Source organism: Lagopus leucura, unplaced genomic scaffold, assembly GCF_019238085.1.
Source record: "Lagopus leucura isolate 7727_CA_CO unplaced genomic scaffold, USGS_WTPT01 Super-Scaffold_100018, whole genome shotgun sequence".
NCBI classification, from domain to species: domain Eukaryota; kingdom Metazoa; phylum Chordata; class Aves; order Galliformes; family Phasianidae; genus Lagopus; species Lagopus leucura.
The window spans coordinates 6,659,158-6,674,617 of NW_024962272.1; the positions used below are offsets into that span (position 1 = coordinate 6,659,158).

Genomic DNA, 15,460 nt, shown 5'->3' on the forward strand with positions numbered 1-15,460 from the left:
TTAAAGGCAAAGAAGGCATCAAGCACCTCAGCCTTTTCCTGATCCTTGGTCACCATGTTCCCCACTGCATCCAGCCTCCTGCTGTTTATGTATTTATAAAAATACTTATTGTTCTCTTTCACCTTAGTGGCCAAGTTCAGTTCTAGCTGGACTTTGGTCTTTCTAATTTTCTCCCCTCCATGACGAACTTCACGCTCACAGCCGCGTGCTCCCGCACCACCACGGACTCGAACCAACCTCCCACTCCCCGCCCTTCCGCTCCCTGGGTCGCCCAGGCGGAGCAGCAGGCCTGGCGGCAGAGCAGAAGAGCCCGCCCTCCGAGCCGAAGCGCAGGCGCCCGTAGTGACGCAGGCGCCTTTCGCTGCCGGGACTGCTCGGGGCCCTCGCCGGCGTTCGCCTCCGAGAGCCGACCCTGGCGCTGGGCGAGGTGAGGGCAGCGAGATGGGCAGCCGGGTCGCAGCCCTCTTCAAGAGTGCGGGTGCGGAGCTTGTAGTGGAGAGGCGGGCTCCTTAGTGGCCTGGAGCCGCCCGGCGCAGAGCACCGGCCTCGGCTTTGGGTGGGGGGAACCGCCCTTCCTCTGGGGCGGCGTGCGGGGCCGCCGGGCTCCGCGTCTGCCTGACTACGGGAGCGAGCAGTCGCTGATGCTGTCATTACTCAGCGCTTTTCTTTTCTGAAGTCTTCTCACGCTTAGAAGCGCTGGAGTACTGGATGTGCGCCGTTGTCGTGTCTTTGGGCTGTTAGTGGGTTCTGGGGTCCAGATCAGGAGTGCTGCTTATTCCTGTGCCTCGTTGGCGTCTGTCCCCGTGAGTTGCCTAGACTCGGATTGTAACGGGCGCCAGAGGAGGTGAGCAACCCGCTCACGTCCTGTGGTGCCCGGTCATTGACATGTTGCTGTATTACATTTGGAGATAGGTTTGTCACCTGTAACCCACCTTTGTCTCTCCCTTTGCCAGGTGTCCATGTGTGTGTTGCTGTAGCTGACAGGACCAGCACTACCGTGTTTTTGACAGTACTCCATTAATATAAGCAGTGTGAGTCCTTGCTGGTGGGTACCTGTGTTCACTCTGTTTTGGTTTGAGAGGATCACTGGTTTGAAGTGGGAGTTCCTTCCTAATAAGCAAACCACAGCAAATATAAGAAATGTAGTCAGAATGGCAGTTCTGTGTTCTGTTATTTAGTTTAGCTTAACTTGTAATAGTGACTTGGAGTAAACTTGTAGTGTGGACCAAATCTGAACATGTAACACGAAGGGAACCCTCCTCTGGTTCCAGTGTGTAAGTATTGCTTATCCTTTGCATTGGGATGTTTACCATGTCAAAAACTGGGCTCATGAGATCCTCATGAAGTTTAACAATGCTAAGCACAAGATTTTGCCCTTGGATCAGGGTAATCCCAGGTACAGGCTAGGAGAACTCACAGGGAGCAACAGCCCTGCTGAGAAGGATTTGGGAGCTGTGATGGACAAAAAGCTGGACATGAGTCAGTGGTGTGCTCTTGCAGCCCTAAAGGCCAACAGTATAGTGGGCTGCTTCAAAAAAGGGAGGGAGAGAGAAGCAATTTTCCCTTCTGAGGCCCTTTCTAGAGTAATATGTTCAGGTCTGGGTCCCCCAGCACAACAAAGATATTGAAGCTCTTGAAGCACGTCCAGAGGAGAGCCTCAAAGCTGATGAGAGGGCTCAAACACGTCTCCTACAAAGTCAGGCTGAAGGAGCCAAGCTTTTTGAGCCTGGAGAATAGAAGAGTCCAGTGAGACCTCTTTGCATCCTTCCAGTACTTGAAGGGAGCTTATAAGCAAGATTTTTTGGTTTAATAGTGATAGTCCAAGGGGGAATGGTTTTAAACTGACAAAGGGAAAAATTAGATGAGATGCTGAGAGGAAATTCTTTATTCAGAGGATGGTGAGGCCCTGGCAGAAGCTGCCCAGAGAAGCTGTAGTACCCCATCCCTGGGGAGGTGTTCAAGGACAGGTTGAATGGAGCCCTGGGAAACCTGACCTGGTGGATGGCTAACCTTGGGCCAAGGAAACAAACAGTCTGTATTAGGTCAAGAACAATGTAACTTGTTAACACTTAGCATGGCAGGCTTCTGGCCTAAAAGGTTTTAGGATTTGTAGTGGCCTGTATCCCTGCTGGCGTGAGCTATTTTGGCGTGGCTCTAGCAGCACATTAGGAATTGTTTGCTGTGAGAATCTGCAAGATTTTGTAGCATACCTGTTTTTTATTTGTTTTTCTTTTTTTGTAGGCAGGGAAATGAGACATTGATCACATTGAACCTTTTGCAAATGAATGGATTTTATTCAGGGTGATGTTGCTTCCTTTGAAAGATTGTTTTGTGTGCAATGCTAACAATCTGTCAGCTGTAACACGGAAAGAACAGCAGTATTGGAGTTACTGATGTTAAGGGAGATTCTGCTAGGTGTGGATATTTTTGAGAGGAGCGGAGGGTGGTGGGGGTTGAGGCAGTACTGTCCCAAATTTTGTAGAGTAAAGCTTTAAGTACTTTTCAGAGTTGCTGATAGGCCAGAGATTTGTGAACTACCATGACCCTGGCCTTCCTTTCTTTTGTGGTAGAAGGCTGATAAAAATAGGAAACACTTCTTCGTTGCTGCTTTTGCATTTCTTGGGATGATTCTGTGGCAGTTAAGCCATTCATGGGAAGGAGAGAAAGGTGTTGCAAGAAATACTGATGTTTATTCTTACTTACAGAAGTGGCTTGGCATGCTGATTGTCAACTGTTGCTCCCTGTGAGTTCTCCCAGCCTGTACACATATCTGGGATTACCCTGATCCAAGGGCAAAATCCTGTGCTTGGCATTGTTGAACTTTATGAGGTTCTCATGAGCCCAGTTTTGGCATGGTAAACATCTCAGTGGAAAGGACAGTGGCCATCTCTCCTAGGTGGGAGGAAGGAGTTGTTCAGAATTTCATTTAACTAATAGCAAGTACTCTCCAAATTAAAGTACTTAAACTTAGAAAGGGAAGAAATTTCACCTTTTTGTTTTATTTGTTTTCACTGCACCTATCTTGTCTCATTAGATTTTACATCTTCAGTGCCAAAAACCAAGGCAGAAGGTTGAGAACAAAGGCTCTGTGGCAGCAGTGATGGCAGTGTTAGTTTTTCTTGATGTTTTTTTTGTTTCTGTTTACTTAACTCTGGTTTTTGGTAGTGGTGAGATTCTGTTTTATAAATCATATTTGGAATTGTCTGCAACAAGATTTTGGCTGTTGTCTCTTCAGTTACTATTGAAACTTTATATTCATGGAAATGATAAATGTTATTTTAGAGTCTTCCTTCTGTGAATGGAATTTGGTGTGGTACATAGTGCATTTGCACATTTCCAAAGTTTGATCCTGTCGTTTGGAGAACTGGTGCCAATGTTCTGATTGCATATGTTGAAATAGCATATGTTGAAATTGGAGTACATTGTATGCATATTTTGTCTCGGTTCTTTTTGCAGGTGATTAGAGTTAGCTCTTCAGCAAATGCTAGATTGTAGTATTGATTTTTTTTTTTCTTTTTTTAAGGAAGACTTCTGAAATGACTGAAGATGTGATTATAACAAATGCAACAAACAATTTTGTTGTAGCAGTGGTGCGCAGCAAAGTAAACTGAGTTCTGATTCTTTGAGTTTTGGTTCCTGTGTGCTGGGAGATGCATATATATTCAACTTCTGGAGAAATTTGGCTTTTTTTTTTTTTTTTGTCAACTGTTCCAGTCTCTAGTTGCAATTCTGATTTACAGTCTTACAGATGGATTTTTGTTTTATTTCTGTTTTTGCATGAGGTACTTGGATGTGGGGAGATATTTGCCTTTTAAATCATGTTTGAAATTGAACACTCCTGAGCTGTCCCATTTTGAAGTCAATGAGATTTACCCTAAAGAGCATTCTTAACTTTATACTTTCAGAGTTTGCGTATGCTGTGCTGTATAGAATTGTATTTGATCTATCTTTATGAAGTATTGGTCATTCATTCTTCACGTGAGAGCAAAAGGTATTCAGGATTTTAGCTGTTTTCAGGTTTAAGCTTATAAAGTGAGGTAAGCTAATGTGGTACGCTTAGGAGATCAAATGTTCACAGCTGCTGTTTAAGCATGTTTAAGCATTGTGCTGTTAAGCATGTTTTCTAGCAAATATCAAACTGTATTGCCCAGTCCCAAGCATATTTTTTGTTTAATCTGTGTTGCAGGGTATGAGTTAGTGTCCTATGACAGAGCCAAAATGTCAGATGACATCAAGAAGCGGTTTGAATTCCCTAACGCAGTTATTCAATCACAGGTAATTTTATTTTAAATGTTAAACAAATGGAATAATCTGTAAAGAGTTTTCTTCGGTGTTCTGCTACCTGGCTCCAAAGAGGTTTTAAGAAAGACTTCAAACTTTCAACTAAACAAGCTTCAAACCAGAAAACCTAAGTAGTTGTTATACTTCAGATGCAAACAAAAGCTAATTGCTGAGTCTGTGTAGCCTGAACATAGTACATAATCACTCATCGCTGTAAAGTCTCTGCATGAAAATTAGAAAGCTTCCAGTCCTGGAAAGTTTAAGTAGGGCCAAATGCATTCTAGTAGCCCAGTCAGTTGGAGAGAAGCAAAGAGCTGCCAGACGTCATGTGTGAGTTGGAAGTTCTTGACAATACTTCATGCAGCTGTCTTTAGAATTGATATATTTTTTTCCTCCTGTGTGATGACAGCTGAACTACTGCTGTCTTGTCTGACCTTAGAAACTCCGTAGAGATTCAGTATGATCAGCAGACAAAATGCCTTTATCTTCATATCATATGAATAAACATCTGCCTTTAACTTTCTCATTTAAATAAAGTGTTTTTCATAGTGTCTTTAACAAGCAGCAAGGAAGAAAGTAATAACCTCTATTTCCAGAGGTTCTGGCTTCCACTTCTATTCTGTGACCCCTCAAAAGACACTGACATCAGCTGTCCAGGTATTATTCTAGCTGTCATCAAACATCTGCTCTGCAGATCATGTTGCCTGTACAAACAAGGATCGGCAAAATGAGGGACTTGAGCAGGGTTTTTTAGAAGAAAAGGTTTTACTGATGAATCTTGGAATGTGGTGGGCTAAACTGCATTTTGACTTTACTTTATGTAGCTCACAGAAGCCCCTTTTTATTAATAAGCCTTTTTGTCCAGTAAAATGGAACTTAAATTTTTAAGGACACAGTTGTTTATTTCTGAAGTTTCTGATCATAGAATGGTTTGAGTTGGAAGGGACCTCTTAAGATCATCTAGTTCCAACCCCCTTCCTGCTATAGGCAGGGACGCCTCCCACTAGACCAGGTTGTCAGAGTCCCATCCAGCATGGTCTTGAATGCTTCCAGGGAGGGGGCGTCCACACCCTCACTGGGTAGCCTGCTCCAGTGACTCACTACTCTCACAGTAAATAATTTCTTCCTATTATCTAAACCCCAGCTCTCAGCCTGTCCTAGTAAGGAGGTCTTCCAGTCCTCTGATCATCTTCATGGCTCTCCTCTGGACTCACTCCAAAAAATTCATGTCCTGTTTGTGTTGGGGCCTCCAGAATTGGATGCAATAATCCAGGTGTGGTCTCAGGAGACCAGAATAGTGGGGCAGAATCACCTCCCTTAACCTGCTAGCTGTGCTCTTGAAGCAACCCAGAATACAGTTGGCTTTATGGCATGCAAGCACACACTGTTGGCTCATGTCCAATCTTTCATCAACTGACACTTCCACATCCTTCTTTTCAGGACTGTTTTTAAGCCGTTCTCCACTCAGCCTGTATTTCGCTTGGGATTGCCCTGACTCAGGTGCAGCACCTTGCACTTGGTCCTGTAGCATTTCATGAGGTTGGAATGGGCCCACCTTTCAAGCCTGTCTAGGTCCCTTTGTAAGGCATCCTTCCCTACCAAGCTGCACTACTCAGCTTGGTTTCATCTTCAAACTTGCTGAGGGTGCAACTCAGTCCTACTGCACACACTGCCTACAGAGATGTTAAATAGCACTGGTCCCAGCACTGATCACTGATGAAAGCCACTTGTCACCGGTCTCCACTTGGACACTGAGCTGTTGACCATGACTCTCTGAGTGTGACTGTCCAGGCAATTCTTTATCCAGAGAGTGGCCCACCCATCAAATCTATTCTTTTCTGATTTGGTGGCCAGGACGTCGTGCAGGTCAGTGTTAAATGCTTTGCGTATGTCCAGATATGTGCAATGAGGTCTCCCCTGAGCCTCCTCTTCTCCAGACTAAACAATCCCAGCTCCCTCAGCCGCTCCTCATAAGACTTGTGCTCCAGACCCCTCACCAGTTTTGTTGCTCTTCTCTGGACACGCTCCAGGGCCTCAATGTCTTTTTTTTATGAGGGGCCCAAAACTGAACACAATACTTGAAGTGCGGCCTCACCAGAGCTGAGTAGAGGGATGATCACCTCCCTGCTCCTGCTGGCCACACTATTTCTAATGCAGGCCGGGATGCTGTTGGCCCTCTTGGCCACCTGGGCACACTGTCAGCTCATGTTCTGCTGAGCATCAGCCAACACCCCCAGGTCCCTTTCCTCTTCACAGTCATCCAGCCACTCAGCCACAAGCGCTGCTTTCATTCGCCAGTTCACTCAGAACCCATGGATGGATCTGGTCAGGTCCTATGGACTTGTGCATCTTCAGGTTCTTTAGATGGTCTCAAACCTGATCTTTTCTTACAGCGGAAAAAGACAAATAATAGAAGGCTCACTTGTTCTCCAAAAAGCTGTTGTAAGGCTGTGGTCTGAGTGGGCAGACTATGTTACTGCTCTTTCATTGAAATAGCTGCACAGAAGCAAAGACCTGACTTAGTTCAATTTTCTCATTCTCATTCTATTTCCATAATAAGCTTTTTTGTTCTGTTTTTCTGTTTTTTGTTTTTTTTTGTGTGTGTGTGTGTGTGTGTGTGTGTGAAGAATGGCAGAGTACACATTGAAACCTTTGAGAAGTGCAATCTTGTAGTCTAGGAAGGTGTGTAGATTTATAGTGGCACTGTTCTTAGAAATGTTACCTGCTATCTCAGAGTTCGTCATATCAGACTAATGGCCAGCCTTTGAAGGAATTGCAGATAAATCCTAAAAAGAGAAGAAACCCGGAAGCATTTAAAGTATTTTCCTGTATTTTTATACACATAACAGAAATGTTAATCGTGTGGTTTGTGGTTTTTTTTTGGGTTTTTTTGTTTTTTTTCTTTGTTTCCTCATTTATTTTTGTCCAAAACCATTGGAGAGCAGATGGAGCTGTTGTTCTGGTTATGTTGATAATCTGAAAAATTGTTTTTTTATGGAGGGCCTGGAAAATTAGTCGTCTTGGTTGGGTTTTTTTTTGCCACCGAATAGCTTTATGAGAAATACAGTTAAATCCAAATGTTTGATTTAAAGTAAATCAAACATTTCTGAGTGTAATTGTGCTGTCAGGTATGCTAAGGGTTTAGGTTGTGAGACCGTGTTTATCATCAGTGTTTTCCTAAAGCAGCGCTTCAGAACTTCGCGTGTTTCTGATCTGTGTTCAAATCTGCTTGCTTTCACTAAGCAAGTTCAAGACTTGCTTTCACTGACTTGAGTAGTAAAGAATATAATAATGGCCAGTGCTGTAAAGTGTGCTGTGAGGTCTGTACAGTGATGGAGCCATAGGTCTATTACAGCTGATAAAATGTCTGCAATTCCTGAGTACATGAATAATCCTAATCTTACAGGAAGCTCTGTAAAAAGATGCACTTATTTCTGTTTTTTTCTGCAGTGAAGAAGAAAAAAATAACATTTGATCTGCATGTGTTTTTTATTTTTTATTTAGGCAGTGGGCCATCTGATTGCTGCAGTACTGAAAGAAAATGCTTCTTCAGAGAAGATCAAGCAGACCTCTCACCAGGTCTGTGCCATTCTTTGACTTCTGCCTTCTTTCCCATCCATGAATGCCTACATTTTTCTGTGGATTCTTACTTCCTGTGTGTTACTTTAATAAATTCTAGAAGTTAAGCATGCTGACACCATGTGTTTGGGTGTACAGGTATAACTCAGCCTTCAGGGTCAGAAGGCAGAAACCTTAACTCTGCATAATAGCAATATCTCGCTCTGCTCAACCAAAGAGAGTTTTGAATTTGTTTACATTACCAGAAGTGACATGTGGTGAGATGCTGCCATTTTGTTAACAATAAATAAATGACAGCAATATGGACATTTAGAAAGTATATACTTTCACATAGCTGTATTGATGTTTTCTTATATATTAACTATGGAAGAGCTCACATTTATGTTAGAGAGCATGGTGTAAAAGCATACTTTTAATTAAGTCAAGCTCATGTAAGTATGAATCTATCTTATTAACCAAGAGCCATATGCAGTGCTGATGTTTGCAGGTGTCAGAGCCGTGTTAGGGAGGTCCTAGGATTTCCTCTGTTTTTCCTCTCCAGTGCTAATTTGTACTGAAATGAGCAGGAAAAAAAGTGTGGATTTTTTCTTTGTCTGAAGTCCCATACCCCAAACTAAGAAACCCAAAATCAAACCTCAAAAAACCTCACTTTTGATGTAAGGAAATGTTTGAGGTGTGTAGTTTCTCTACACTGAGCACAATCATATTTCTAAATGGGATTCTATCTTGAGCTAAAACCTGATTTCTCACCTCTACTACCCTGTGGAAGTACTGAACTTAAACATAGCAAGACTTTCTAAAACAGTAGGAAGCAGAATGTAGCTCCTGTTAACATTATGTGTGCCCTTTTTTTTTCTTTCCTCTTTTCATAGAATTTTGCAGTATACAGTTGTTTTAAATGTTTTTAAATGTTTTCCTTTCTCCATTTGGAAACCACAAAGTCAGCAAACCAACTTAGAAATGCAAATGTGGTATCAAAATAAACAGTGGGTTTGATGGATAGACCTTTGTCTTTAACAACAAGTGGAGAGAGTGGAAGGCTTCATTTGAAGAATGAAGATGACTTCCTCCTCTGTAGCTAGAGGACGCATATAAACAGCTGTCTGCACTACACTGTACTATAGACACAGTTTGACGTAGCAGTTCCTGATGTCTGTAATTATATATTAATATTTCTAAGGAAAGTAGAATTGATGTGAGCCTAATCTCACAGGCACAGCTGAAAATCCCATTGTGTCTTATTCTTCTGTACATACTGAAGGCAGTGTGTCTGGGGACGAGAAACATGAGAGCTATCCCAAAGTAGTCCTTTACTAGATGAAGAATCTGTATTCCAGCTTCCTCTTTGTACTCTCTAAGGCTTGAGGAGAAGCTGTTAAGCAGGTTTTTACTTACAAGTGTGTTTGAAATGAAAGACGATGTCAGCCTTCTCATACTTTTAATGTCTCATTTGTCTCATACTTTTGTCTCTCCTTGTCTCATACTTTTAATTTTAGACTCCTGCTCTGAACTTACTCTGGGAGAAGTGCTGCAGTGAGAATGTTGCCTTGAGAACAGCTTGCTCTGAGGGTTTGGTGGCACTTGTTGCAGAGAACCATGCCGAGCTCAGCTATGTTCTTCATGGAGCTGTCAACCTGATTCCTTCAGCAAGGTGGTATTTGTTTGTCTCATTTTGTGTCTTTTGCCAACTACTTATAAATCAGTGTTTTTTTTCCCTTGTAAGCCCTATGGTAAAGAAGTGGCTCTGTGAATGACTGTACTCAAACAAGTATTCATGGCAGTGAATTGACAGTGCCCTACCATCCTGCTGCAGGACACTTTTCATCTTGGCAGTCACCATATTGGTTTGACTCTGAAAGAACTCACAGTCTCTCCCACACATGCAGGTGGATAGCCTCAAAAATCAACGCACTTCCTGGTTTTGTTCCCTCTGTCATGGGGAGGAAAATGGCAGTAATTTCTTTAAGGGAAAGGGAATACCTTCCTAATCTGCCTGTCCAAATAACTGGTTGTTCACATAAACCCACCATCATTGTCTGGGGAGGTATTAGGAATTACTGTCTGGTGTTTCCACTTCTGCTAAAGGAGAAATAATACTTAACTATGCAGCTATTACCTCTTAGAAAATTATGCAAATATAACACTTACATGTTGTGATGTACTTTTAGTATAGGTAGTCAGCACAATATACCGAGAGAATGCAAATCTGGGCAAAATATGTACAATGTACAAAACTTAAAAATGAAAAGTCAAACGATGACTTGGTAAGTGTTATTACTCAAGTCACCCAGCTCTATTAAAAACTTTGGGGGACTTTTGTCTCTCTCCATAGTGTCATTTTTAGCCAAACCTGAAATGAAGGCTGTTCCAAAAGTAACGCCTCCTGTTTTATTGTGTTGGTCCAACATCAGAGGCAGATGTTGGTGATATGGCAGTAGAGATGGAACCCTCTCACCTGTATTCCATTACGTTTTATTGCCATGTGATAGATGGAAGCGAGGAGCAGTCTGACAAAATGATGTCTAACATGGAAGTGTGTCTGAAGCAAAGATGTGGAATCCCTGCATGCAGAAAAATTGGCACCCATTGACGTTCATGAGTACTTGCTGAACGTTTCTGGAGGCCAAACAGTGGATGTGAGTGCAGTGAGCTAGTGGGTGGTGCCTTTCAGCAGTGGCAACAGTGACACTGGGTCACTTTCACTGGTGCAGATTTTTATGAGTGCAGCATGCAGTGTCTTGTTCATTTCTGGTGAAAATGATGAAAAACAGAGTTTTGTAGCGGAGATCTTTCTCTTATCAAAAAGTATCTCTTTGTATCTGTTGTAGTTTCCATGGAAATAAATAGGAGGCATTACTTTCAGAGAGATCTGTGTAACTAGTGCTACACCTGTGATGTATTATGCTGGTGAGCTCAGTGCAGAGGTTGCAGAAACCATGCAATTGAAGATACGTTTTACAGCCCTTCTAAACTCGCAGAATCAATTTTAGGATGAAGTTTCTCATGATCAATCTGAGCCCAGGATGAATTTAGCTTTGATTAAACTGCAGTGAAATGATGAAGAAATCACTTGCTTAAGAAAAAAAAAAAAAGAAAAAGAAAAGGACTCAAGCCTTGTGGCTGACTTGCTTAAAGTTGAATTATGTGTAGGATCTTGCTGTGATGATGAGACTGTGTTGATTTTACAATAGTTGGTTATGAATCCCTATGGAACATTTTGTGAATATGTTCTTACAATGTAAATAATTTCTGCAAACCACTGCACTCAAAAGGATCTGCAATTTGGGAGCAAGGGAGGGATCGGTATTGTTAACAAAGAAGCAAAACCACCTGTGCTTTAGACACTGGGAATCTGAGCACTTTGACATAAATGATATGGAGAGCTTCATTAGCTGCGGCTTACAGATTAAAAAATGTTTAATTCCTGTTCTGCTAGGGATTGTTAAGAGTATCACCAGTATATAGGGAAGTTTAAATTTTCATACTATTTCTGCTTTAGGATAAAAACTGCTAGAAGACAGTATTTTAAACTGAATTGATCTTAAAGACAAAAATAAAGTACTGAAAGGACATGACTCTGCCCCAGTTCCACTCATTCTTAGATTTTTCCACAAATCACCACAAATGGTTAGTTGCTATGGTAAGTGCTGGCACATTACCTAGGAACCACTATACATATATTTTTGACATTTTTTCCTCAAGCTGCCACAGTTCAAACCACATCCTCTGCAGACTGCAAAGCAGGATTTAGCCTAACCACAGAAGTCCCTGGGTTTAAAATGTCTGTAGCCTCAGGAGCTGATTAAAATGATTGTTTCTCATTGGTTCTTTTTGGTGCTGATGCCTTTTTTTTTTTTTTTTTTTTTCCCTCTCAATTGTTTTAGAGTCTTAGCCTGCTGTTTCTTGTTATTTCCAGCCAAATTTTCATCCAGGTTTGCTCTGGGGCTTTGCACAGCAGTGTGCACAGTATCTTTAAAAGAAAATAAATGTGAGATACGCAACCAGAAAGGCACATGGAATTGCTGAGCACATTTCAGTGTTGGATGAAGTTAAGTAAATGTTTTATTGGCAGAGACTACTGATGTTTTACTCTTTCTTCCCTTCCTTTTGTTATGATGAATTTAGCAGGGGCTTAGCACACCTAGTGGTTTTTATTTTGTCAGGTGTATCAAATTCTACATGCTAGGAAAGACATTGTTTGAGATGCATCCATTGCTTATCTGCATTGACTTTTTACATGGTTCTCAGTATCTGCTTATTATTATAGCAGGAAACTATTCGTGTCTCTGGTGCGTTATTGTACTTGTCTGGTAGACTCAGAATTCAGGTTTCCTCTGATGCCTCTAAAGTGTAGACCTCATGGAGAGTTACATTTGTGTCTGAGTCTGTTTGTTTATACATACTTTCTGGTGTATATGCATAAATATGCACTCATATATATACGGATATACACGTGCACACTTTTTACTTTGTTTTTGATGTTCACCTTCAACTTCCTTTGCTTTTATTCCGTAAAATAGCAGTTTTCTGCCAGTATGAATCATCACAGCCCTTTGTATTATAGAATAGATAAATCCTGTGGACAGTATTCAATAATGAATGATCATAAATAACCAGAATATTATATTAAAAACCTATTCAGCAATAAATTATTGTGATCTTTAAGAAACTGTCAGAGGTTTTTTTTGTGTATTTACATTTTCACAATGTCCTTATTACCTGAGCAGGAGCACTGCAGTGAATTCTTGCAGTATGGCATAGCAGCATGCTACTTGAGTTCAGGATCTGAGTGCAAAGCCTCAAGCAGGTGTTCTTCCCCCACCTCCTATCAGGGAAATTCAGACCAGCAGTACTGAAATGTCCAATCAGTCTAGCCCATTCTCTTACTGTTTTATTGTTTGCTTCTTCTGCGCTGCATAGTTGCTCTGTTGATGTTGGGGGTATGTCAACAGATTGATCTTTAAATGGCTCAAGCCTTATAGTGCCTCCAAGATCATTTTTCTCTTTCTCCCCATGCCTATCCAAAAGACTCCCCTCCTCTGTGTGTTAGGCTGGCTGCTCTGGGATCTGTAGGCCTGCTGCGCTCCTTTGTTTTGGTTGCTTGGCAACAGAATTCTGCTGAACCTCCTATTCTTGTCTACGGTTGGATTTCTGTGTTTGAAGAGCCAGGTGTCATGATAGCCACTAATTTTAATGATTACAGACACATTTTTCAACTGATCCATTTTTGGAAGAAAACAAGCAAGCACAGTGTGTTGGTTTTTCAGCATTGCTGCAAAGTGTATAAAAGACACAGAAGAAAGCATATGCTTCTTTGCCTCTATCTGGAATATGAACCAAAACATTTTCTGGTGGAGGCATCTACTGTTGGAATCTCTGTGGGATATTCCCTGGTGTACCTTGCCAGCTTATGGAAGAGTTGCTCTGCAGGTGGTGTTAAATTTTATAAAGATCTGGCAGTTAGAAGTGATATTTATTTGTAATAGTTGTCCATTGTCTTTGTTCTGAGTTTTAGGTTTTGATTCCAAAAGCATTCATAAATATCAAGCCTTGCTGTTTTTGTTTGGTTGGTTTTTTTTGGGGGGGGGGAGGAACTACATCACCCCCTTTTTGATTTTACGTGGGCCTAGCCTGTTCGTGCAAGCTCTTATCTTTTTATAGTGCTAAAGTAAAGTCTCATTGAGCTTTGACAGAAATTACTCTTGTTCAGACTTCTTGCATCACTTAAAAAGTCTAAATTTAGGTTGATTAAACTCGACATTTAAAAAAGTGTTTATGGAGCATACTGCACTCTATGCATAACGGTTAGTATTAAGTATCTCAGTTTGCTCATCTGCTGAATGAGAATGGTGGTTTCTGTTTGTACTGTTAGAGGCGTATGTGAACTTCATGAAATGTGTAACTTCATGTTTCCAGCTGGTCCATTCACTGTTGGAGAAGTGGAGTTACAGATGAAAGAGATTTTTCTGACTTTCCACTGCTAGGAAATAAAGACGGTAACAATAATAATAAACAACAGTAAAACAACACTAGCCTCTTTTTTCCGCCCTTATTTTTCACTGTGTGATAGAAGGAACTTCTTGTATTTGTTAGGTGACGATCTTTTATAAAACATATTGTTAATTCTTCCTGTTTGTTTTTCTTCAGCTACTGTTTTAGTAATGGAAGCAGTGAAATATATGATAGCATTTTCTGGATGAACCATCAAATAATAAATAATGACTTTTCCTCTGTGTCTACATTTTCACTGTGTAAAACGTGATTCTTCAGAATATATTTTGGATTCTGTGAATAACTGGGTTGGGTGTGGTGTGATCTGGTTTGAAAGATGTGGAACGCTGTGCAAAAGAAAACAGAATTTTGAATATCATGCTTTTAAACTCAATCAAGCAGTATCAACCTTTAGATTTGTTACTGTCTTTGCTGGTCTTTTTTATATTCATTATCCCTTGAAAATGGGATAAGTCCTAACAGTAAAAAATACTTCTTGTTTCTTGTCTTTTCACTGAAAGCAAACTTAAAAGTGTAAGAGGAGGGAAATAAAATAGTTGTATGCAACAATCTCTTGAGATTTTAAGTCAGGATAAACTAGATATCTCAAGCATTTTTTTTCTGAGAACGTATGTTTTAGTGTATTTAGATGCTTTCTCGTGGAGATGAGTAAGCCTGAAATTTGTGTACTACACTGAATGTTTACCTGTCCATTTGCATGCAGAGAATCACTATTTTCAGGCTTTAATATTTTAGAATACCGCTGACCACTAAACTGGGGACAAAATTGTGCTATTAAGATCAGGTGGAAAGAAACCATCACAAGTGTTAATTCACACACTAATAATTATTTGCTATATTGTTCATTTCCTGAAAAACAGGAAGACTGAAAACAAAGACATGGATATACAGCCTGCCTAAAACTGTGTAGACAGGTGTAAACAGGTCCATAAGGAAAATTCAGTGCTTCTTTAGTGTCAGTTTTGTTACTAGGTTCCTTCTTTTTTTTGTAAGAATCAAATAACTTGATCCACACTTGACGATGTTCTACTTCTTTTTGTCAACAGGAATGTGCATGGCTTAGTAAAAACTATTTGGAAACTACTGCAAATTCAAGCTACACAGCTGGGAAGAGATGGAGATGAGGCTGTTCAGAATTTGTATGGAATCAGGTTAGTTTCAATTTGTTTGAAATAGACTCCTTAAAAACATTTTGTAATAAAGGTTAATACTGGCATTCAGTCCATTTATTTGTTTGTTTGGGTTATGCTAACCAATTCTGGCCGAATTTGATAGGGTAGTGTCTGTGCAAGGGAGTTAACTGCTGCATGTTTCTTGAGTGATTCAAGGGACAGCTAGCTGCGTACAGCTGAACCTGGGTTCATTTTTAAGCTCAGCCTTTGTTATCTGTATGTGTGCTTATCAGCTGGGGGAAGACGTTATTCCAAGCTCACAGCTGTGCAGATGCATAACAACATAAAGCAGTTGTTTCTGAAGAAAGAGTTCTCAGCAGTTACAGTTCTCACAAAACAAAATCTTTATTAGAACACTGTTATTAATACAATAATTTGTCACAACTGTCTCTGTACATTTTTTAATGTGTTCTAGC

At 40.9% G+C, this 15,460-nt stretch overlaps 1 protein-coding gene across 2 annotated transcripts in view; it reads left to right on the forward strand.

Moving 5' to 3' along the window:
• The first annotated feature begins 349 nt into the window (after window positions 1-349).
• FOCAD (focadhesin) overlaps window positions 350-15,460 on the forward strand; it is a 91,543-nt gene continuing 76,432 nt past the window's right edge. The window contains exons 1-6 of one of the 2 annotated variants that reach the window (XM_042877483.1): window positions 350-427; window positions 954-1,045; window positions 4,187-4,275; window positions 7,786-7,860; window positions 9,357-9,511; window positions 14,919-15,023. In XM_042877483.1, the coding sequence (XP_042733417.1) occupies window positions 4,219-4,275; window positions 7,786-7,860; window positions 9,357-9,511; window positions 14,919-15,023 (392 nt within the window). In that variant the 5' untranslated portion in view covers window positions 350-427; window positions 954-1,045; window positions 4,187-4,218. The remainder of the gene's footprint in view (window positions 428-953; window positions 1,046-4,186; window positions 4,276-7,785; window positions 7,861-9,356; window positions 9,512-14,918; window positions 15,024-15,460) is intronic. The other variant, XM_042877485.1, reaches the window with a different exon arrangement.